The sequence below is a fragment of the Bombus affinis genome, chromosome 11 (genome assembly GCF_024516045.1).
Source record: "Bombus affinis isolate iyBomAffi1 chromosome 11, iyBomAffi1.2, whole genome shotgun sequence".
NCBI classification, from domain to species: domain Eukaryota; kingdom Metazoa; phylum Arthropoda; class Insecta; order Hymenoptera; family Apidae; genus Bombus; species Bombus affinis.
Genome location: NC_066354.1, coordinates 11,144,140 through 11,167,741, shown reverse-complemented (window position 1 = coordinate 11,167,741; position 23,602 = coordinate 11,144,140). Strand labels below are relative to the sequence as shown.

Below are 23,602 nucleotides of genomic sequence, written 5' to 3'. Positions count from 1 at the left end.
TAATTTATATTTATTTTGTTCAATTTTACTTAATTTACTTTAAATTTATTTTCTATTGCATATACACATATTTTGAAATAAATAAAATGAGATAAGCATATGGAAACCATAGACCTAAGAAATATTAATCCCGAAGTTCATAACAGAAACATGGAAAGTGTCGTATCTCTACTTTTTTATTCTATGTCGAAAGAGAGTTCAAAGGATGTAAACAAAATATTTGCCGCCAAATTTTCCTTTAGTGTGTTGTACAATTATATTTTCTTCAAAAAATATCAAAAAATCAAGTTGTAATGGAAGGATTTGATGACCCAGGAATATTCTTTTCCGATAATTTCTCAGTAGGTGAATCTAATGAGACGCGAACTAATTTTCAACATTCGAAGAAGAAGTTTATGGAATTCATTAGACAATTCCACGAGGGGAACTTTAATTACAAATATAGGTACCTAAATTAATTATAATGTTTCAATGTGTATAAATTTGGTAATTACATCGTAAATTTTGTATAATATTATTAACATAAAAATTATTTTAGAGATATTTTAAAACGTAATTATAATTTGGGTCAATATTGGGTAGAAATTAATTTAGAAGATCTGGCAGCTTTTGATGAATCACTCGCAGAAAAAGTTTACAAGCATCCAACTGAATATTTACCTATCTTGGAAGAAGCTGCAAAAGATTTAGCGGATGAACTTACAGCTCCAAGACCACCAGATGAAGAAAAAGTTGAAGACATACAAATTTTATTATCCTCAGATGCACATCCAAGTTCCTTAAGAGGAATCAAAGTATGATTTAAGTTTACTCTCAAAACTGAAAATTTTGCTGCTAAAAAAGATGAAGTAATTTTCATATTATATATAACATTAAAATTCGTGATATCTGACATTGGTTAAACTTTTTTATTTTAGCCTGATGCAGTTTCTAAACTTATTAAAATACCTGGTATTATTGTTTCTGCATCTGGAATTAGGGCAAAAGCGACAAAAATTGCTATACAATGTCGTTCTTGTAGAAGCATGCAAACTAATATTTCAATTAAACCTGGTTTAGAAGGATATGTTTTGCCTAGAAAATGTACAACAGAACAAGCAGGAAGGCCAAAATGCCCTCTGGATCCATTTTTTATAATGCCAGATAAATGTCATTGTGTTGATTTTCAAGTTCTCAAACTGCAAGAATTGCCAGATCAAATTCCACAGGGTGAAATGCCAAGACATTTACAATTGTATTGCGATCGCTATTTATGTGATAGAATTGTACCAGGCAATAGAGTTCTCATTTTGGGCATATATTCAATTAAGAAAGTTACTAAAACTACTGGTAATAGAGGAAGAGATAAAGCATTAATTGGTGTTCGAGCACCATATATGAGGGTTATTGGTATTTCTACAGATGGAGAAAATACAGGCAGTGGTAAAATATCATAAAATAACTTTATGCAATGAATTTCTTTTTTTTTTTTTTATAATCTGTTTATTCAATTTCTGTGGTTTTCAGGTATTCATTCATGCTTTACAAATGAAGAAGAAGATTTATTTAGACGTCTTGCTTCAGACACTAATTTATATGAAAGAATTGCAAGAAGTATAGCTCCCAGCATTTTTGGTGCATTGGATATTAAAAAAGCTATAGCTTGCCTATTGTTTGGTGGTTCTAGAAAAAGAATGCCTGATGGACTTTGTAGAAGAGGAGACATTAATATTTTAATGTTAGGTGATCCTGGTACAGCTAAATCACAGTTATTAAAATTTGTAGAAAGAGTTGCACCAATTGCAATTTACACGTCTGGGAAAGGAAGTTCAGCAGCTGGTTTAACAGCATCAGTCTTAAGAGATCCAGTAACAGTAAGTTAATCAGTTTAACATATAAATATCAAATATTTGTTTCACATTTACTAAAATGTTCTATTTGATTCGTAGAGGAATTTTGTCATGGAAGGAGGTGCTATGGTTCTTGCAGATGGTGGTGTTGTTTGCATAGATGAATTTGATAAAATGAAAGAGGATGATAGAGTTGCAATACATGAAGCTATGGAACAACAAACAATATCTATTGCAAAAGCAGGAATAACTACAACATTAAATACTCGTTGTTCCGTTCTAGCAGCGGCAAATTCGATATTTGGTCGTTGGGATGAGATAAAAGGAGAAGAAAATATTGATTTTATGCCAACAATTTTATCGCGTTTCGACATGATATTTATTGTTAAAGATGAACACGAGCAAAATAAAGATGTAACACTAGCAAAACATGTAATGAATATCCATACCAATGCTGGTCAAGTTACAGAACAATTGGCGGAAGGAGAACTACCACTGCACATTTTAAAAAAATATATCCACTATTGTAGAACGTAAGGTTATTTTTTGCTTAAAATATTTTATTTGTTTGTCATTAATTGATACACGTTTATAGTCGTTGTGGTCCGAGACTTAGTAAAGAGGCAGGAGAGAAATTAAAACATCGTTATGTTGTAATGCGAGCTAGTACCAGAGAACATGAGAAAGATATGGAAAAGAGATTATCCATTCCCATAACAGTTCGTCAATTGGAAGCTGTAATAAGAATTTCAGAATCTTTAGCTAAAATGCAATTACAACCTTTCGCTACACAAATCCATGTGAACGAAGCGCTTAGACTTTTCCAAGTATCTACTTTAGATGCTGCAATGTCAGGGTCTTTAGCTGGTAATCTATAATGAAGTAACTGGTAGTATGCATTTCTTATTATTGTACTTCATTTTAAACACATATCAAAATTTAGGTGCAGAAGGATTTACCTCGGATGAAGATCATGAAATGTTATCACGTATCGAAAAACAATTAAAACGTAGATTTCCTATTGGAAATCAAGTATCGGAGCAAAATATTGTTAAAGATTTTGTAAAACAAGCATATCCAGAACGTGCTATTTACAAAGTTATACACACAATGATACGACGTGGAGAACTTCAGCATCGTATGCAACGTAAAATGTTGTACAGATTACACTGAAATGTAATAACATTTTTCTTTGCATCTTGTGTCATATATATTTATTCGCTTTATATATATGTTTCCATTTTGTACTATATTTCAAGCATTTTCAATGTATAAATATGCATACATTCGAACTACATCTTAATAATCTTTTTTTTTATTTAGGACTGTAATTCATCCTTAAATGGATAATGTGGATGATTCTCGACCCTAAAAGAAATCAAAGGGATTTTATATCTTTACATTATTTGGAATGAAATATCTTTAATAAATATATTTACCCCTTAAAAAACAAGAAATTAAAAATTCTTCCACGTACACCTTTGTCTAAGGTACTCAAAATTTTCATTTCTTCTTCATTTAATGAAAAACTAAATAAATCAATGTTTGCCTTAACTCTCTCGGGAGATTTACTTTTTGGAATTACAACAACATTTAATTGTAATGAGTAACGTAGTAAAACTTGTGCTGGTGATCGTTTATGTTCTGTGCTTATTTTTTGTACTATTGGATGTCCCAGAACATCTGGAAAGTCTTCAACATTATGATTATATTTCGTTTGAAAATGCGTTTTAGCTCCTGGTGATCCCAAGGGGCTGTAGGCTGTTATAATAATATTGTGCGTTTGACACAATTGCCGTAGCGAATTTTGTTGCAGATATGCATGTAATTCCACCTAATAATAATTAAAGTGATTACGAAACTATATCAAAGCCAAGTGTGATAAAATTTATTTACATGTCAAACCTACTTGTAAGTTACTTGGCTTAATTTGTGCATTCTCCCATATATTTAAAATTTGTTTTTCATTAAAATTACTTAAACCTATAGACTTTGTACGACCTTTTCTTACTTGTTCTTCCATTTCCTGAAACATTAAATAAGACAATCAATTATAAGTTACTAACATTTTATTCATTAATAGTGCTATAGAATTAGACCTTCCACACTGAAACAGGATCTGTATCAAGATCCAATATAAAACTTCCATCTTCATTAATTGCTGAGGTACAAGTACTTTCATCTAATTTAAAGGCAAAAGGCATGTGGATTAAATACATATCCAAATAATCCAAACCAAGTCTTTTCAGTGATAAATTAATAAACTTCTCTACATCTGATGGTCGATTACCAAAATTAGGTAACTAAAAAGGTAATTAAATATTTTTTTATCTTTATATATGTATAAGTTATCTTTTTAATATATGTTAAATGGTACCTTTGAAGTAATAAAAAGATCTTCGCGCTTCCCACCTTTTCTAAACCATTCTTTTAATACTGCTCCTATTGCTTCTTCATTATTATAATTAAATGCAGTATCAATGTGTCTATAGCCAGCATCTAAAGCAGCTATCACAACTTTTTCAATTTCTTCAGGTTTAGCCTTCAGAAAGTATGCAACATTATAGTTTTAAGTTTAAGTTGAAATGAAAAATGTAAATTAATTTAAACATTTAAAAAAGATCCTTGAATTTAAATAATAAGTTAATAATTAAATCACCTGCCATGTACCCAAACCCACAGTAGGCATGTCATACCCTGATAACAATCGTACTGTTTGCATATTTCCTTTCTTCAATTGGTTTAATGCTGTAAAAGATATTTATACAAATTTATTTAAATAATATTATTTTATATCCTTTTAATATTGCTGTATTGTCATATTATTATAACAATTTTCAAGATTACCATAAACTATTATTTTTAGATATATATAAATTATCTACTTTGTAGTAGCGCTATTTGGATACAAAATCAATTTCTAAAGTTAGATCAGACTTGTACTGTTCTGAATACATAAGTTCACGTTTATAGAGAAAGAGAGTTGTATATATATGTAAGTTCAACAGACGTTTATTGATCTGCGGTAAGTTTTACGGCTAACATCGTTTAAAATGTTCTAGAAAATTGTTATTTATATTACAATTTAGATAGAAGTTGGATTTTTGTTGTTTCTTGTGTTAAAATTATTTTAAAATATTATTTCACACAGTGATATAAGCGACAATTTAAAATAACCGGTAACAGAATATACTGCGTACGAGTCTAGTTTTATGTCTATATTTATACTAACAAAACTATGCGAAAAATTAAAAAAATAATTTAATTTAGAAATTTTAAATAAATTAAAAAGATAACGTACGTAATGATAGTACCAAACGTTGCTGTTGATTTGTTACGAAAAAACAATTGATAAATTGATGTTTCACATATCGGCTAGTGAATTTATCAAATAAATATTGACGATATTTAAGCATGTTTATTGGAAACATGATAAGTTTTTAAAAATTGTATAGATTATATCCCTACTAAACAGTGCAAACAGAAACAGAATGAAATATCATAAATATTTAAGATTCAAATAAGTTACATGAATTATCTTCCCGCGTTGCGTTAATACCATAGATAAGTTAAAACATAGAGCTGATATCCAATACTATTAATTTGATATTAATTATAATTATAACGCATTAATTAATGGTGAGAATTAGAACTTAAACATGAGAAAAATATTTTGTTCGAAAATAGTATTTACGACTTCTGATTTGTACAAAATTGATACATAATAAGTTATGATAAGATAATTAAGATATGTAATATGTTAATAATAATTAGACTGTGGATGCTTATACAAATTGCTATTTTTATGAACACAACTAAAGAAATGAAACCTACAGGGAATTTGTTTTATTTTTTAAATATTATAACATGTTGCTATGGATATTCTGTACATTTTTATAGACAAATTTTTCATAAATACATACACATCCGTAGCCTAGGGATAATTTATAAATTTGGGAATTTTATTCTTCTATTTATTTCATGATACATTTTTATATACTTATTTATATAGTTAAAATAATATATAACTATACTATAAACAGCTTTATTTATTTTCTAAATAAATTCGGAAACTTAATATTTTATATTAATGTCGAATTTGAGTTTGAGTTTCATTTTTCTTTCAGTACATTAGAATGTCGAATTTTATTTTATAAGTAATATTGTATAGTTGGTAATGGCGTATGTCAGTTACATGATAATTTTAATATAACTGTACGTATTTAATAATGTTTGTATAAATATGAAAACTGTATTGTATTCTTGCACAGTTCACAAACAAAAAATTTTATTTTAAAGATTTCATTGTAATTTATGATCAAATAATTTCTATCTTTAAATTACAAACATGTTGATTTACGATGTTCTACATAAAGAAACAGTATACCAATCAATTGTCTGTGATCTTCGTAATTACGGAGTTAAGTATCGTTTTAAAAAAAATATGTTTAAAACAGAACGATCCGAAGGGAAACGCATTTTGAAAAAAGTTTTTAAGACTTCTTTATTGTACCAACCATTGGATGTCGTGAATTTATCTTCTGGTGCCATTGTGCATGTGCCTGTTTTTGTGAGCCATGCATCCACATTTTTAGAAAAGTATATCACTCAGGAAGGATTATTCAGAAAAGCAGGATCACAACTTAGACAAAAGGAATTAATAATTCGTTTAGATAATGGTGGCAGTTTAGGGGAAAAACATCATGCCATTGATGTAGCTAATTGTTTAAAAACATTCTTCAGAGACTTACCAGAACCATTGATTCCATATACGTACCACGATTTATTTGTACATTGTGTCATGCTTAAAACTTATTGTGTACAAGCATTGTTATTAGCTTGTATTCTTTTACCACCACATCATCTAAATACTCTGGCATTTTTTATGGAATTTTTAAAGAAAGTAGCACAATATGAGAAACAAAATAAAATGGGCATTGATAATTTAGCAAAAGTTATTGGTCCAAATATAATGCCTCTGCAAGAAACCACTATGTCTGCTGTGCAAATGCGTCTTGAATTACATTTAATTGTTGTTAAGGTGATATGTATATTTGTCTTGAAGAAGAATGTCAATTTTAACATAAGATAATTTCATTCGCTTAATCTGGAAATATTGCAGATTTTAATTGAAAATGCAGAAAGTATTGGTATTTTACCAGATCATATAACACAAGCTATTTCTATGGAAACAATTGGCAGTACAGATAATGAGTTAGATGTATCTGATCATCTGCGTTCAAAATTCAAAAAAAAGAAACATCGCAGTGGAAGTCTTACACGTAAGCCACATCTAAGTGCCTCCAACCTCAATCTAAGTATGTCTGTCGATCTGTTCATAGTAATTTATTTCCAAACTATATTTACATTGTACTGACATAAATACTGAAGTTTCATAATAACAGCATGCGATAAAAGTTTTATCTAATAGACATAAACCTATGTTCTAACAAACGTACCATTAACTAACTTACTAACTTGATTACTTAACAGATCAGAATTCTTTTATTTACATAGAATTCTTTAAAATTTAAATATTTTTCTTTAGGAATGTTTAATGGTCTAAAAAAGATTGTTGGCAAAAATGCTGCATCTGAAGATAGTAACACATGTGATAGTCAAAGGATATCTGAAAATGCTAATTCAGTACATATATTAAATACTAAGCCCACAAAAAAAAGGAAAGTTGATTATATAGATCCACCAAGTACAAAGAAGAAGTATGTATTTACTTTTTTTATAGATATAAACAATTATCATTTATATGACTTAATATATATGACAAACTTATGTTTCAGAAGAGTTGCAGATAAAGCAGATAAATCTAAAAAGATTAGGCTTAGTTTGGATCGTTTTGTACCGAGAAAGCCAGTAAGAACATGAGAATAATTTATTTCATGACTTAACAAGTTTGATTATAACAATCTACATAATATTTTTATATTTGCAGAAAACTGTTGATGAAAGTACAGAATCATGTAAGAATACTTTTGATACTCAGGCAGAACGTCGTTGGAGTTCTGTTTGTGACTCATGTGGTGACTCACAAAGAACATACAGAGCATATAGTGATAGTTCATCACATTTGAAATTAATTCTAAAAGACAGTGAAGTATCAAACGACCTTCACAGAGAGTATAATAATATGTTTGGTGATGCAGATGTTAATTTATCAGATGATAGTGACGAGCAGGCCTTGTTAACAAAGGATGATATTAAATCTAGTAAATGGCACACACAGTTGAATTCAAGTTCGGAAGAATTAAAAGATCTAGGTAATTATAAACAAAGACGAATGAACCCAGTGAAAAGAAGATTAACTGTAAATAATCTTGAAACATATTCACATGTTCAAGTCACATCTGTAGATAATCAGTCAGAGGAATACGTTACGATACCTAAAAGCGAATATGAAGAAATAAAAAATAGAGTTTTAGCAATTGAATCTCGTCTTTCTCAAGAATTCAAATGTATAAATAATGGAAATGGTGAGGAGAATGATGATTTATTATTGCATTCTGTGAAAAAAGTACAAACTGCGTATGAAAGGACATTGGAAGAAGCTAGTATTGAAAGTACAGTAACAACAGACTACTTAGCTAAAAAACTTGGTAAAGAACTTAAAATTAGAAGATCAGATGAACACAAAATCATCAGGTCTCCAAGCGCTCGAAAAATAGGAAGTTTAAGAAGGAGATCACAAGAAAAAGTGATAAGGTAAATTATACTTTTTATGAGCTATGTAAATTAGTATGTTTCTGTAATTTACAATCTTCAATTTATTTCTTCTATCTTTTAGCAAACGTGTTAGACGAACTGCTTCGTGGCACATTTCTCGTGGATCAGATTTGCAATCACAGTCTGATCAAGATTTGAGCAATGCTTACTCCCATAATGAAAAAACATTTTCACTGAATTATACAAAAGACGATGCTGACTTACGACCTATATCTACTTCCCTTTGGGAAAAAGGAGATAATATAATATTAAATAATGTATGCGATGAGTTTAAAAATTCAAATGTATATACAAAAAAGCACAATCAGAATTCTTTTCAATCGATGAAAGATCGAACAATCACGACGGTACGTCGAGTATCGTCTTTTCATGGTGATGAACTTACAAATACGGCCACGTATTCCGATAGCAAGGTTGAAAAACTGAAGAAGACGAATAGTCAACAAAATATGATTTTAAACAGTACACCTGTAGGTAAACTGATTCCGAAATCTGAAGAGAAAAAGAAAGCTGTTATATCCTGGAAGGATGCAGATGGATATTTTGGATCAACAAACCAAACAAAATCTCCAATTACTCAAACTGGTCGTGCGTCTATTGCAAAATTAAGAACTCAGAATGCAGGAATGGTACTAGCTAAAGCTAAATTATTTGATGAGTGCACGGCAAAAGTACACTCTCAAAACACTACTATAAACAAAAAAAACGGTCTACTTAGTACAGAGGATGATCAGTGCATGAATGATATAAAACAGAATTGTGAACGGACAGAATTGTGTCGAAAATCAAATAAAAATGTAAAAAGTAGAAATTCAAAATTGATATTGAAACATTCTCCTTCTCGTACTATGATGGAAACCGAAAATAAGGAAAAGGATATTGAAATGTGTTATTGTATTTCCAAAGACTTTATGACATGTAATACAGCCACTCATCAAAAAGAAAATAAGGCTGTTAAAACATCACCTTCAATGCAAAATGTACCTGTGGATATGATATCACAGAATTCAAGACTAAGTATCTATAAAGTTGATAATAACGTGCTATGTAAGACTCCGCATATTAAGAAGCCATTAACTGTAAAAACACCTAAAAGTGGCAAAGCATTAGTAAGAAGACCTCTAGTGGATTCTCGTAGGACGCCCCTAAAGGCTGTTGGTCAATTAGGAACTCCAAAGTATCAGAGTCCTAAAAGTATTTTAAAGACGCCAAGAAATATCAGTAGACACTCTTAATTTAAAGTACAAATTTATCAGAAATGTGTTCAAGAAAGTCTATTCTGCAATACTTTCAATTATAAATTGATAAAGTACTATGAGATTGTCTTACAACTTAGAATCTCAGAACCAAGTTTAGAGAAAAAGTTTATTTTCATAACACATCCTTACTATATATACTATAGTTATAGTACTTTTATGTATGATAAATTGCCATAAATATACAGAATAGTATTTTACATATGTTATATGAAAACATAAGTGTGTGATAAACATACTGAACCAATGATTTTATCATACATTTTAATACTATAAAATATAGAACTTTTTTAGACAAATATTTTTGCTTGAAGAAGTTATGTATTTATATATATATATATGTTCTTTTGTACTTGTTTTCGTGTTATTAATATACATATATGTTTACATACATTTAGCAAAGTACAAACGTGTATTTTTTTAATTGCAATATTATTTTTTGAAATTTCGAAACTTGTCCCATTTTTAAAGATTGAATTTCTTATACATAACGTAAAAAATACAAATACACTGCCCCAACTTTTTATAATACAATATTGTATTTTCTGTTTTATGGACCACATGTAATTTGTTCATAAATAAATAAAATTTACACAAAGTTATATCCATTGTTATATCGATATATGAATATATATATTATTATTAAAATATGAAATTTAATTAAAAAACTACAATACAAAAAGGAAATTTGTTGTATTCCACGTGGTTTAAATATATATAACATAATTGTAGACAATTATTCATCGTTCCACCAATCACACTTTACCGTCTGTTCCATCTGGAATTGTCAAGTAAAAATAATACACGTTCACCGTTGCAAACAAACAATACAACTATGACACGAAAGTTCTATTTCCTTCGTGAAGTAAAATTCTTTTCGATATTTAGATAATAAAGGTATGATATATATGCACACAAGGTCACATTTAATGATTGTTCCTTTTTTTATTATATAAAATATCGTGGAAATGTATTCATTGATAGCAAAGTTAATAGTTTTGGATATTGTCGTTATGATAGCAGCGCCTCGTTTATTCTAGTCGGATCTACAGCTGTTGATACGTAAATTGTTGGTGAAATAAGTGTCAGTGAATATAATATTCGGAAAGAGCAGCCTTTGGGCTGAAAAAACAATATATACAAAGATGAGAGAGGCTGGAATAATGTTAATAAGCACAGCATTAACATGTGCTGTGATAGGCAACGCGTATTATCAAAGAAAACAGTTTTATCCAACAGTAGTTCACATAACCAAATCCAACCCTAGTATGACGGTAAGTTTCGATGTTTTCTTTTTAAAATTTTCTGTTTATGAACGTTATATTTGATTATACATATACATATATTTCTGAATGTTCTAACGATTCCTCCGTTTGTTTTCTCATGTGAAATTTAGGTAATCTATACACAAGGATTGATTCTAGTATTTATGATAAATGCTTTCTTTCGAAAGATATTTTTTGGTACCCTACGTGCTGCTGAACTTGAGGTAAATATATAATGTATTTGTTATCATCTTAAAAGGTTAAAAAATGTGCGTATAAATATACATATACTAAGAGTTATTTCTTTACAGCATTTGTTGGAAAAAGTATGGTATGCAGTAACTGAAACTTGTCTAGCATTTACAGTATTTAGAGATGACTTTAGTCCAAAATTCATAGCACTATTCACACTTCTTTTATTTTTGAAATCATTTCACTGGTTGGCAGAAGATCGTGTAGATTATGTAAGTAATATGAGTAACTTAATATAATTTCATATATAATATTTTGTTTCATCTATTTTCAGATGGAAAGAAGTCCTGTAATAACTTGGTTATTCCATCTTAGAGTTGGTACTCTATTGGCATTACTGTTTGCTATAAATTTAACCATGATTCATTATGCTTATAATACAACAGCAACAAAAGGTCCCTCAGTGCAACTTGTTTTTGGTTTTGAATATGCCATTCTCTTAACTGTTGTATTCAATATTAGTGTGAAGTATATATTACATACAATAGATCTACAAAGTGAAAATCCATGGGACAATAAACCAGTATTTTTATTGTACACAGAATTAATAATTGGGCTGTTGAAGGTGGGATAAAGTAATAAGATATATTCATTAAATATTTATAAAGTTATTGATTTAATATATCTTTTCTTTCAGGTTATTTTATATGTTGCTTTTGTCACTTTGATGGTCAAATTATATACTTTACCTTTGTTTGCACTTCGTGCAATGTATTATACAATGAGAGACTTTAGGAAAGCATTCCACGATATTGTAATGTCGCGTCGAGCTATCAGAAATATGAATACATTATATCCAGATGCTACGACAGAAGAATTAGCTGCTGCTGATAATGTATGCATTATATGCAGGTAAAATAAAGTTACTAACTCATTAAAAAATGTAGCTTCTCAGAAATATTGATAAAATATTAAAAATATACTACATATTACAACATTGTACAACATCTAATAAAAATATACAACATTTTAGGGAAGAAATGGTGTCTGCAAGTAAAAAGTTACCATGTAATCATATTTTTCATACTGCCTGCCTTCGTTCTTGGTTCCAACGTCAACAAACGTGTCCCACATGCCGTTTAAATATCTTAAGACCTGTTAATAACAATCAAGGAAATAGGCAACAAAATCAAGCACAAGCAGGACCACAAGTGCCTCAAGCTCCACAAGCACCAGGATTTAATCCAATTGGTGTGTATATTTACGGTTATTTTTACGTGTCCACATTAAGAAAAAAATCTAATGTTTATGTGGTTTTCAATAAAGTTCAAGTCCTCCCAGCATTTTGGGCTGGGATGCAAGCTGCAGGGGCACCAGCAGCTTTACAACAACAGCAACAACAGCCACAACAGCAACAAGTTTCAAATGCGACAACACAGCAACAACAAGCTCAAAATAGTGGGCCAAATACTCCATCAACCTCATTTCAAAATTTGGCAGCTAGTGGTGTACCGTTGTTTCCTCCACCATTCCCAACTATGGTACCGTTGCCTCCTATTCCTACGCCACCGCCGAACCTTACAGAATTAAGTGAAGAAGAACTTAGAGCAATGGAAGGTAATTTACGACAAGCCGTTGAAGCTAGAATACAAACGTTGCAAAGAATTCAGCTTCTATTAGATGCTGCCAGTGCTATGATGAATCAATATCAAACAGCAGCTGTTACTGCTAAGTATGTACGAGTTTTTTTGTAGCTTAATAAAATTTAAAAATAACGATTAATATTGTTATTTCATAACACATGTTTATTGCAGTATTCCAGTGCCAACTGCAACAAATAACACGAATGTTACAACAGATATTTCTTCAATGGCAAAACAAGGAACATCTAAAACTGCATGTCCTGAACTTAACAGTGAGCAACCACAAGATAACGCTGAGATGAATGTTCCTACTGCAAATTCTCCTAATGATAATGTAAATACGTTATCAGGCATAAACGGTAATGATGTAGCTCCAGAATCATCAATTAGGAATGACACGGAATCTTCAAGTGAACAAGAAATGCTACGAAGACGTAGGCTACAAAAATTTTCAGCTCATAAATGTTCGTAAAATTATGTGATAATTTGTGTAATATAATTGTACCTTGATCAATAACAGGCCTGATTGCAATTGATATTCGAAAAAAGATGTAACAATTATGATTAAGAGCTTGAAAGTTGAAGTTGATACTATGATATTAATAATCACAAAATATCAAATAATCATTTAAAGGAAATATGATAAATTTTCCTTTTCTTTCTTTTTTTTTTGCAAATTATTTTAGGAGCAAAATATTCATGAAGCAAGTCATGCAGATTATGACTAGTTCTTATTCCTTAAATACTATGCGTGTATATATCCTTCCTACGATGTGTTTTTCCGATATATTTCGTAAAAAAAAATTTTTGTATCGATTAAATTGTTTCTGTATGCTTTATCTAAAAGTGATTTTAATTTATCATTTTTATCCCACAATTTTTATATCATAAAATATAACTTATATAAAACATTCTATCAGTCTTGTTTGTGCTACATACAGGCTAATGTACAGATTTTACTAATTATTACATATTAAGAATGTTTGTATCTGTACATGGGAGTGGTTATGTCAGTTATTATAACATGACTGTAAAATAATTGTTCTAAATAACTCTCATTATGAGTAATAAATTTATCTGTCTATTTAGTAATGCTTTTGTTTCCATCACGTAAATTTGTATACATTTATAAATTTGACATATGCAAAGTTATTTGTAATAATTTTGAACAATAAACACATCAAATAAGATGACAAAAATAAGTACAAAATAAATTATATTATTTATAGGAACAAATTAATACGAAGTTCCAAAGATAACTATAAATGTAATTATTTTAAATTTAAAAATATATAGTATATATATGTGTATAAATATAATTAATAAAAACTATATGTAGGTACAAAAAATACATATATATATAATTATTATAGTTTTTGTTCGTACAAAAGAAAATTTTAAATAGAAGTACAAGTAAAAAAAGAGAGTATTACATTTATTTCAATAAATTGCGATGTTAAAATTTGATCTAAATATAAAAATAGGATAAACAATACTCCGCGTTTTATAACATTTCGTTACTCGTTAACGAAATAGTATGATATAATTAATTTCCCTCTAAAGGAAATTGCGAAAATATTCATAGATTTTTCTAAAAACTATCATATACATAATTGCGATCATAACATTTATAAATATCGGAAAGAATATAAATAAATAATCATTGTTATTCATTTAATGTTATCGATCAGTGGAAAGATAATTATAACCTTATTTTTCCATACTGGAAATGCGCAAACTCGGTAGGACTGTAATATAGAGATCAAATCCTATTGTGTGAATGATTACTATTTGTAATTTAAATTATTATAGAAAAGAGAAAGCTGTATTAACGTTTTAAAAATATAAAATTTTAAATCATACAGACTTCATAAAAAATTTCTACTGCTACGTAATTATTTATAAAATGATAAGTATTTTCATTAATATATGTAATTATTTGCATAAAACTTTCTAATATTCAATTTGATTTCAGGTATTTGAATATTTTTACTTTTTCTTAATAATTTTGACCAAATGTATTCTTTTATTTTTTGTGCTTTAGTTTTCGTTTAATTGATGTAGTTTAATTAATTTGCCGATAAGCATATATATATATATACACACACACACACACACACACACACACACACAATGTTATATATATATACAATATATACAATATTTAATCAATTGTAAATATTACAATATTATGTTTTTTTATATAAATAAAATCTATGTAAAATAAGTTTATGATATGATATATCATTCAAATATCATATGAAATATCTATATCTATCTATCTATATATACATGTGAATTAAAAGAACACAGAATAGAGAAAGTAGAAAACAAGAGAGACATGAGATAAATAATACAATTTTGTGTAAAATCGCATCAATTTTTTAGTAGTAACAGTGAAATGAACTAATAAATTAACTAATATACAATATAAGGAATGAACTAATATTGATTAAGGATACAAAATGGACAAGTGAATGATATCGATAATTGAAACGTTTAATTAATGTATCAATAATTTAACATTTCATATTTAATCTTGAATTAGCTTAAGGACAGTTTATATATTGTAATAATGAAGGTAATGTTTATTAAATTACGGTTCTTTCATATTACGCGCTAAAATCCTTGAGATACACGAGGCGAACCCCGTAGCGCGTTGTTGTGATCTAACATGGCGGAGTGTAGTGTTGTGGCTGCTCAGTGTCTATGTCAATTTTAGAGTGATCTTGCTTAATAAGAAGGAAAGGATTGCAATGGTCGATGATCGCGATATCGAAAGAAATCGAGTAAAGTAATCGTGTACTTATGAGTATTTCTATTACAAGAGGATTGAGTTTAATTTGGGTTTGGTTTCGTCGCGGGAATCGTACACAGCGGTGAGAGAGCACGCAGAGTGCAGTCTTCCCAGCAACAAAATTTTCTTCTGACCTTCTACAGACAACAAGCTGGTCTATCCGAATGACTCAACGAATAATCGAGATTTAATCGCGTTTCTTATACACGACACGTGATAACGAAAACGTGCACGACGTAAAGTTTTCCCGCGCGTCCTGAGAGGTTTTCTTGGCGCAAGAATCAGGCTTATGCAACGAAGAGCGCATAAACATCTATTACGGTAAACAATCTTATCCCGTCAATCAAACTTGAAGGGATGTGAACTAAATGACAGATCATCATTGCCCGAATTTTATCTTAATAATTTTAGTAACGAAACTCTTAATATTTGTGTAACTTCGCTAAACGAGGTCTTTTATAGAATTAGTGGGAAAAACTAAGAAAGGACATATAGACTGATGAAGTCTGTAGAAATTGTCAACAATTGTTATTAGAAATGAATAAAGATCCCTTATGGTATATTTGTTAATTAACAATTACTTCATTTGTTTTACCCAAGCTATTTGGAAAAGCAAATAATCTTATGTATGTGAATCGGGACGTTAAAAGAACCATATATATATTTAAAGGTGTCTTTGTCTTGTAAAATTAATGTTGTAATAAAAAGCCTTAATGGGTTACAAAGGAGTAACTGACAGATCGATATATGCAGATTTCAGTGCATTTGTCGATATATCAGAAAGTTGAGAATCATTCATAAGTATATCTAAAAAGCCAAAGAGTTGGTGAAATTTAAAGGGATGCAAGGTAGCTGGTGATATTATAAAATAGTGTGTATAAGTTAATTTTTACAATATGACGGACACACGTAGAAGAGTGAAGTTATATGCACTTAATGTTGATAGACAATGGGATGATCGTGGTACAGGTCACGTTTCTTCTTCATATATAGATAGACTGAAAGGAATTTCACTTTTAGTCAGAGCAGAGAGTGATGGTTCAGTTTTGTTGGAAAGTAGAATACTACCTGATACAGCATATCAGAAGCAACAGGTAATGAAATAATGAAATCATTATAAATTTTTAATTCAATATTTATTTAAACAAACTTTTCATGTAGCATAATTTTAGTTAAGAGTACGGTAAATAATATGTGGAGAATCAATCAAATTATAAAATACAGAAATTATAAAACACTATTTGTTTTTTTATTTTAGGATACTTTAATAGTTTGGTCAGAAGGAGAAAATTTTGATTTAGCCTTAAGTTTTCAAGAAAAGGCTGGCTGTGATGAAATTTGGGAGAAAATATGTCAGGTCCAAGGAAAAGATCCATCTGTTGAAATTACCCAAGATATTGTCGAAGAGTCAGAAGATGAACGGTTTGATGATATGTCTGATGCTGCTCCTCCAATAGAATTACCTCCGTGTGAGTTAAGTCGACTGGAAGATATTAATGAACTTATAGGAAATTATTTATCTTCACAAACGAGGAAAGATAAATTAGCACTGGCTTTAGAATCAGAAGGCTATATCAAAAAACTATTAAATCTGTTTCATACTTGTGAAGATTTAGAAAACATTGAAGGATTGCATCATTTGTATGACATATTTAAAAATATTTTCCTACTTAATAAGAATACATTATTTGAAGTTATGTTTAGCGAAGATATCATTTTCGATGTTGTTGGATGTTTGGAATACGAGCCAACATTACCTCAGCCAAAGAGGCATAGAGAATATCTTCGACAGTTAGCCAGATTTAAGCAAGCAATTCCTATTACAAATGCTGAATTATTAGCTAAAATTCACCAGACGTATCGAGTTCAATACATTCAGGATGTAGTCCTACCGACTCCGAGCGTATTTGAAGATAATATGTTAAACACATTGAGTAGCTTTATATTTTTTAATAAGGTCGAGATAGTGACCTTGATACAGGATGATGAGAAATTTCTTACTGAACTATTTCACCAATTAACTGACGAAGCGACATCAGATAGTAAGAGACGAGATCTAGTTCTTTTCTTAAAAGAATTTTGTAACTTTTCTCAGAATCTACAACCACAAGGAAAGGAGGCCTTTTATAAAACTTTAACAGCACTTGGTATTTTACCCGCTCTAGAAATTACTTTGGCAATGAATGATGCCCAAACAAAAACAGCCAGTATAGATATATTGACTTATATTGTGGAATATTCTCCAAGTGTTGTTCGAGATTATACATTGCAACAAATAAATAATACTGAACAGGACCAAATGTTAATAAATGTAATAGTTGCTCAACTCGTTGGCGATAGTGACCCAGAGTTGGGTGGAGCTGTACAATTAGCTGGTGTATTACGCCTGCTTCTTGATCCAGAAAACATGTTGGCTTCCGTTAACAAATCAGAAAAGACTGATTTCTTAAATTACTTCTACAAGAATAGTATCGGAACATTGATAGCACCATTGTTAGCAAACACAATCGGAGAACGACCAGCAAGAGAGGATTACAGAACAGTACAGCTTTTAGGATTGATCTTAGAGTTACTATCATTTTGTGTAGAGCATCATACATACCACATTAAGAATTGCATACTGAACAAAGATCTGCTTAAACGAATACTGGTTTTGATGAAATCAACACACACGTTTTTAGTATTGTGCGCTTTAAGGTTTATGAGAAAAATTGTAGCACTGAAGGATGAATTTTACAATAGATATATCATTAAAGGGAATTTATTTGCGCCTGTATTTGATGCATTTGTGAGAAATAACGGTAGATATAATTTGTTGGATTCTGCTATTCTTGAAATGTTTGAATTTATTAAACTGGTAAGCACGCATGCATACTATAAAATCTTTTATAAAGTTGCATGTTTTATTTCTGACACATCGATTAATTTCATTGTAGGAGGATATTAAATCGTTATGTTCGCACGTTGTTGAAAATTTCTCGAAAGAATTGGAAGCAATTGATTATGTACAAACATTTAAAGCTTTGAAATTAAGGTATGAACAGCATCAAGACAAGTTAAAGGATCGGGACAGAGCAGCTCTTGACAGGTATATTTCTGTTAACGAACGACATTTATATGAATTAAGAAATTTTTAGTAACATATACTATTTGATTGTGCTTGTTTAGCGTTCCATCCATATTGAGAAATAGTCGATACAGAAGGGACCAGAGACAGTTAGATGAAGAGGAGGAAATGTGGTTCAATGAAGAGGAAGACTTTGATGAGGGTGAGGCGGTCGTACCCGCAGCAGCAGCAGATCTTGTGCCTCCTGCTTCTGCTAAGAAACAGTCATCAACATCAAACTCTGCGCTTAATCCCGCCCTTGCAGATTCTAAAAGTCATCATCAGCAACAGCAGCAACAACAGTCCGTGTTGAACAATAATACGGCTAACAATAACATTACCTCGCAACAATCACAAATCAATAACACTACAACAACAACAAACGAATCTCCTATTACTTCGGAAATCAATCCAAATTCAACCATTGGCACAGTAGAGAAAGCTGGAACTGCACTATTTAAGAAGGTAATGTCTTGTTTCATTTTTAAAAACATATATCTATGAAATTATATCCTTAATTTAAAACACATATTTAATAATGCTAATGCAAATAACATCTTTTAGGGCTTGGTCGATTATGAAGGAGATTCAGACGAAGAAGAGGAGGATACGGAAGTAACACCATCTCCAAAACGACAAAGATTGTCATAGTAGGCAAACCGGAAGAAAACTGAGGAATTTGTGATTTTTAATTGCTGCTATACCATTTCTGGCCCTTCTACTTGCACAGAGAAATCGACCGAGAGAAAAGATTGTACTGCAAACCTTTTTATAACAGATAAAGGACTATTCTCTTTAAGTGAATGGACGTAACGAGGATACGTGTTCACAATGTGGTGAAAATGACATACCTCTTTGTGCTTGTGTGTATAAATGTTCGAAAGGATCGGTATTGAACGCAGGTGGGTGAAAGGGTCTAAGAAATGGGATATATATAATTAGGATTAAAAGAAAAATGATGATGAACCAATGCGATATAAAGAAAGAGAGAACTTTCTTTAAATAAGACATGATCATAAAATTGTGGCATAATATTATATGATCACATAAGTGTTAAAAATAATAAGATTTTAACAAGAAATAGTCCATTCCACGTTGTCTGGAAACACCCCATGTACTAGAAGAAATTATTTCACGAATAGGCTAAGAAACTCTAGCCAGGCCTAGTGGTTCTTATAAATACAGAGTTTCTAAGCGTGTGCTTAGATTCATGTAATAACTGAAATTGTGACTATACGTCATATTTACATCTATTAAGAAGAAACCTATTATGTAAAAAAAATCACATGTAAAAGTACATGATGTACCGCACAAAAACAACTAAGTGTTTTGTTTTGCCATCCATAAATTTTCTTATTCGTGTGATGGGCAATTAAGACCTGTCCTTAAAGGGGGTCAGACATCATGAAACTTTATCCAATTTAACAGAAATAGTATTTAGTTTGTATATATATGTATATTTGTAACGATTGTAAAACAACCTTTCGCGGGTAAAGCAGACAAAATGCGATTCCTTCACAAATTCAGTTCCCAATTAAGGTTCTTTGAACGAGCTTTTCGGTTGTCAATGTAAGTAGTAGAAATTGTACAATAAACATATTTGACTTGTGTATATTTACCAGTTTGCACTTCATGTCCGCAATTCACTCCTCGATGTAAAAAAAAAGTATATGTGAAAGTGTTTTGCAATCTCGAGTATTAAATATAAACTATGGTATAAATTATTCGTAATTAATATGGGTAAGAATAGAAGCTTGGTATTATTGTACTTTGTAAAGAAAAGATAAAAAAAAGAGGAATATTAAGTATATATATCTGTGCAAATTTATCCTTGCAGGATTTCATTATGTATAATATTTTCTCTATTGTCTAGTTTCGTCTAAATTATTTTCGATATAAATGTCCCCTTTTGTTTTGTAACGAAAAGAAAGAAAATGCATAATAACGAAATATTGAAATTTTAAAGTCATCGACGCCGATGAAAATCATGCAAACGATGCTCAGTAAAAGATTATTTTTGGCGCGTTAATGTCATATCAAGATCGAAACGGAAGTTGATTGATCTACATCAGCTCCAGATAAGAGTATCTACTTAATTTTTTAACTACTGAAACACAACCGAGAATGCTGGTATTATAAGAGTCCGAGCTAACTTCCTTTTTTTGATTTACATCAATATAAGTTTCCTTAGAACATTTTCTCATTTCCTATCTCGTTTTTTTAACATTTAATATTGTTTCAGAAACGTGTGCCTCCATATCTTGGTTGAGTTAACTCAAACAAAAGAGGAGCAGAAGTATTATAAGCTACTGTATAAATTTTTCACGTTGTTCCCCCACATACCCTGAACAGAGTTTCTAAGACTGCTTTAGACCTGTATATGTATATTGGACATTTTTCGTAAATACCACACATACACGTACCGTTTATGTACACATATACATATATATTAACTTATGATATTAAAAAAAGATGAGGAATCTTAGAAGTTAATTCAATCACGGAACGCAAGCGAAAAAAACCTGTGAATATCAAATTAGGCAAATTCGCTGGAGCTGAGTGATATACATGTTGTACATAAAAAGAAGGAAAAAAAAAATGGAAAAAAGAAAAGAGAAGAGTGTAACTTGGATTAACCATGAAATAAGGAAGAGAAAAAGAGAGGGAGAGTATGCATGAGAGAGAGAGAAAGCGCGCGCGCGCGCGCGTGTGTGTGTGTGTGTGTGTGTGTGCGATCGAGAGAAAGGATGAGAGTGAAATGTAGGAAAAGTTAACAATTAATTAATTAAGAGGATATCGAGTAATGTTATTCTTTATGTGTTTTACATAACATTCGTGATTTATTCGATAATAACAAGAGACGAGAAAAAATGGTAAAGATCTTGCATTGAACGTGCTTTAAGGAGATCTGTAAGTAGGGGGAAGAACACTGAAAAGAAGAACAAAAAATTAATCGATATCTAATTGTAAGTGATACTAGAGTAAACAGTGCGATCGTAAATGCTATGAAAGCTAAATTTCGTACCCACACAGAGACATTCACATGTACACATGTATTTCACATTTGTTCATTGTCATGCGTCGTTCTCATTGCTATTGCTTTTCCTTAATTTAATGTTCATTGTATCCCGGTGCTTCGAGTCGTACATGTATAGCCAAAAGAAAAAAAAAAAAGAAAAAAAGAAAAGAAAAGAAAAAGGAAGAGATGAGATCGTCGAGTGCAAGTTTTGAATTTATATTATATTTCTCAAAGAAACGCGTTATTCGAGTATTCGAAGATTAGGAAAGAAGAAGTTCAATTGATATTTTCCTCTTTTCTGTTTTATTCCAGCTTTCTCTTCTTTTAATATGTACGAGTTAATTGCCTTCCCAACCCCCCCACCCCCCACCCCCGTCCCCCCATTTTTCGCTTTTGCAGTCGGTTTAAAATTTGACAGAATTGATTTTCTCTGAATCAGGAAGAACGAAGTCGATTTTTACGGTTATATATGTATATGCATTCATATATGTACATATACATATATACATACACAGTCTTAATCTAACTGTTGAAAATAGTAAATAGTATGTAAATACTTTTTCTGTGTTTCCTTTCTAATTTGAAGAAAAAAAAGCAGTGAAACATTTCATGTAAGATCAGCGCCGGCGGAAATCGAGAAATCTTACAATCGTTATAGTTCGATGTAATGTCGTACGATATTACATGATATAAAAATAAAATACCACGTGTTAAGAATATAATACGTTTTAATTATATGTACACATATTACACACACGCACGCACACACACAGGCGCGCGCGCGCGCGCGCGCACATACACACATACAGTCAGAGGGAGAAACACCTTTTTATATGAGAAGTTATTCGTAAAAAATTAAAAGAAAAAGTCATGCGAAGCAAGAGCAAGCATGAAAGGAAAAATTAACAGAGGAAACTTTGGTTCGATGTGTACAGTATGGTAATAGTTGAATGGAAAATTCACTGGCAAATGAATATTTTGCATTTTATTCTAGTGAAGTATGAACGACGATTGACTAGATGAGCTAAATAAGATGCAAGCTAAATATAAGTGGCGGAAGGCGAATACCGAAAACCACCAATTTCTATATTTTTTAATTGACCGCATGTTTCGTAAATTATATTTTAAATTAAGTTTTCGAACGTTAGAAAAGTATATGATGAATTTTGAGTTTTGCAAGTACCGTGTCTTCTACCAGAACGAATTTATTTTACATTTGTTTCAGAAGCGTTGAATTTACTTTATTACGTTATTAATCGAATATTAAATGGAGTTAACATTCGTATTTCGCCACGAAATTATTTTCACCTTTATAATCGGGCAGGTAAAAAGGAAAAAAAGTAAGAATGACAATTGTGTGTTACATGGAATAGAAGTATGTTGTAGAAGTGCGAAGAATATTTAATTAAATAAAACTGAAAATGATATAGAAAGAATTGGTCGATGAACGGAGTCATACTTACCTCATAATCAATGTTTAATCGCAAAGAATAAAACGAAGGAAGGATATTTCTTTGTATGAATGTAATTGTCATTGATTTTTCAGTTCTAATTGTCCAATTGTGATTTATACAACTTGTGCTGTTAGATAATTACATGTAAAACAGATTTTCCAGCGTATTTATACCTATTTTTTCTGAAAGCATTTCTTAAGAACTGTGTGTTACATTTTTTACGTAAACTTCGCATTCTCTTCTCTTTGCATCGAACAAACGAGAAATTTGACGAATTAGTGTATATAAAAGGAGTGAAGAAAG

The 23,602-nt window shown here is 30.5% G+C and overlaps 5 protein-coding genes across 12 annotated transcripts; 4 read left to right on the top strand and 1 right to left on the bottom strand.

The window, feature by feature from the left end:
• Window positions 1-49: 49 nt before the first annotated feature.
• On the top strand, window positions 50-3,469 carry LOC126922224 (DNA replication licensing factor Mcm5-like). Of its 2 annotated transcripts, XM_050734618.1 has the most exons (8): window positions 50-445; window positions 539-794; window positions 918-1,422; window positions 1,507-1,853; window positions 1,929-2,362; window positions 2,425-2,696; window positions 2,773-3,005; window positions 3,153-3,469. In XM_050734618.1, exons 1-7 carry the CDS (start codon window positions 294-296, stop codon window positions 3,000-3,002), a joined length of 2,196 nt encoding a protein of 731 aa, XP_050590575.1. In that variant the 5' UTR covers window positions 50-293; the 3' UTR covers window positions 3,003-3,005; window positions 3,153-3,469. The 2 variants fall into 2 exon arrangements, with proteins under 2 accessions (XP_050590575.1, XP_050590574.1); XM_050734617.1 differs by having other exon boundaries at window positions 2,773-3,211.
• Window positions 2,369-4,844, bottom strand: LOC126922262 (aldo-keto reductase family 1 member A1-like). Of its 2 annotated transcripts, XR_007712685.1 has the most exons (8): window positions 4,677-4,844; window positions 4,489-4,577; window positions 4,207-4,371; window positions 3,929-4,132; window positions 3,739-3,855; window positions 3,269-3,663; window positions 2,789-3,197; window positions 2,369-2,701 (listed from the first exon to the last, which is right to left on the bottom strand). XR_007712685.1 is itself a non-coding variant. In XM_050734719.1 (7 exons), the coding sequence occupies exons 2-7, from the start codon at window positions 4,549-4,551 to the stop codon at window positions 3,149-3,151; spliced, it is 993 nt and encodes a 330-aa protein (XP_050590676.1). In that variant the 5' UTR covers window positions 4,552-4,577; window positions 4,677-4,844; the 3' UTR covers window positions 2,369-3,148. The 2 variants fall into 2 exon arrangements, 1 of the variants encoding a protein (XP_050590676.1); XM_050734719.1 differs by having other exon boundaries at window positions 2,369-3,197.
• Window positions 4,845-5,985: 1,141 nt separating this feature from the next.
• On the top strand, window positions 5,986-10,421 carry LOC126922215 (rho GTPase-activating protein gacF-like). 4 transcript variants are annotated; one of them, XM_050734598.1, is made up of 7 exons: window positions 5,986-6,870; window positions 6,952-7,147; window positions 7,378-7,549; window positions 7,628-7,700; window positions 7,780-8,104; window positions 8,186-8,546; window positions 8,629-10,421. In XM_050734598.1, exons 1-7 carry the CDS (start codon window positions 6,178-6,180, stop codon window positions 9,800-9,802), a joined length of 2,994 nt encoding a protein of 997 aa, XP_050590555.1. In that variant the 5' UTR covers window positions 5,986-6,177; the 3' UTR covers window positions 9,803-10,421. The 4 variants fall into 4 exon arrangements, with proteins under 4 accessions (XP_050590555.1, XP_050590554.1, XP_050590553.1 ...); XM_050734597.1 differs by having other exon boundaries at window positions 6,952-7,111; window positions 7,780-8,546; XM_050734596.1 differs by having other exon boundaries at window positions 7,631-7,700; window positions 7,780-8,546.
• A 140-nt stretch (window positions 10,422-10,561) lies between these two features.
• Window positions 10,562-14,015, top strand: LOC126922228 (E3 ubiquitin-protein ligase synoviolin A). Of its 3 annotated transcripts, none has more exons than XM_050734637.1 (9): window positions 10,562-10,720; window positions 10,864-11,097; window positions 11,220-11,312; window positions 11,400-11,552; window positions 11,615-11,905; window positions 11,978-12,192; window positions 12,314-12,531; window positions 12,607-13,012; window positions 13,095-14,015. In XM_050734637.1, the coding sequence occupies exons 2-9, from the start codon at window positions 10,969-10,971 to the stop codon at window positions 13,393-13,395; spliced, it is 1,806 nt and encodes a 601-aa protein (XP_050590594.1). In that variant the 5' UTR covers window positions 10,562-10,720; window positions 10,864-10,968; the 3' UTR covers window positions 13,396-14,015. The 3 variants fall into 3 exon arrangements, with proteins under 3 accessions (XP_050590594.1, XP_050590592.1, XP_050590595.1); XM_050734635.1 differs by having other exon boundaries at window positions 10,569-10,720; window positions 10,844-11,097; XM_050734638.1 differs by having other exon boundaries at window positions 10,582-10,720; window positions 10,847-11,097.
• Window positions 14,016-15,181: 1,166 nt separating this feature from the next.
• On the top strand, window positions 15,182-23,281 carry LOC126922220 (serine/threonine-protein phosphatase 4 regulatory subunit 3). Its single transcript, XM_050734611.1, has 5 exons — window positions 15,182-16,814; window positions 16,979-18,577; window positions 18,657-18,808; window positions 18,889-19,291; window positions 19,391-23,281. The coding sequence occupies exons 1-5, from the start codon at window positions 16,617-16,619 to the stop codon at window positions 19,475-19,477; spliced, it is 2,439 nt and encodes an 812-aa protein (XP_050590568.1). The 5' UTR covers window positions 15,182-16,616; the 3' UTR covers window positions 19,478-23,281.
• The last annotated feature ends 321 nt before the right edge of the window (window positions 23,282-23,602 follow it).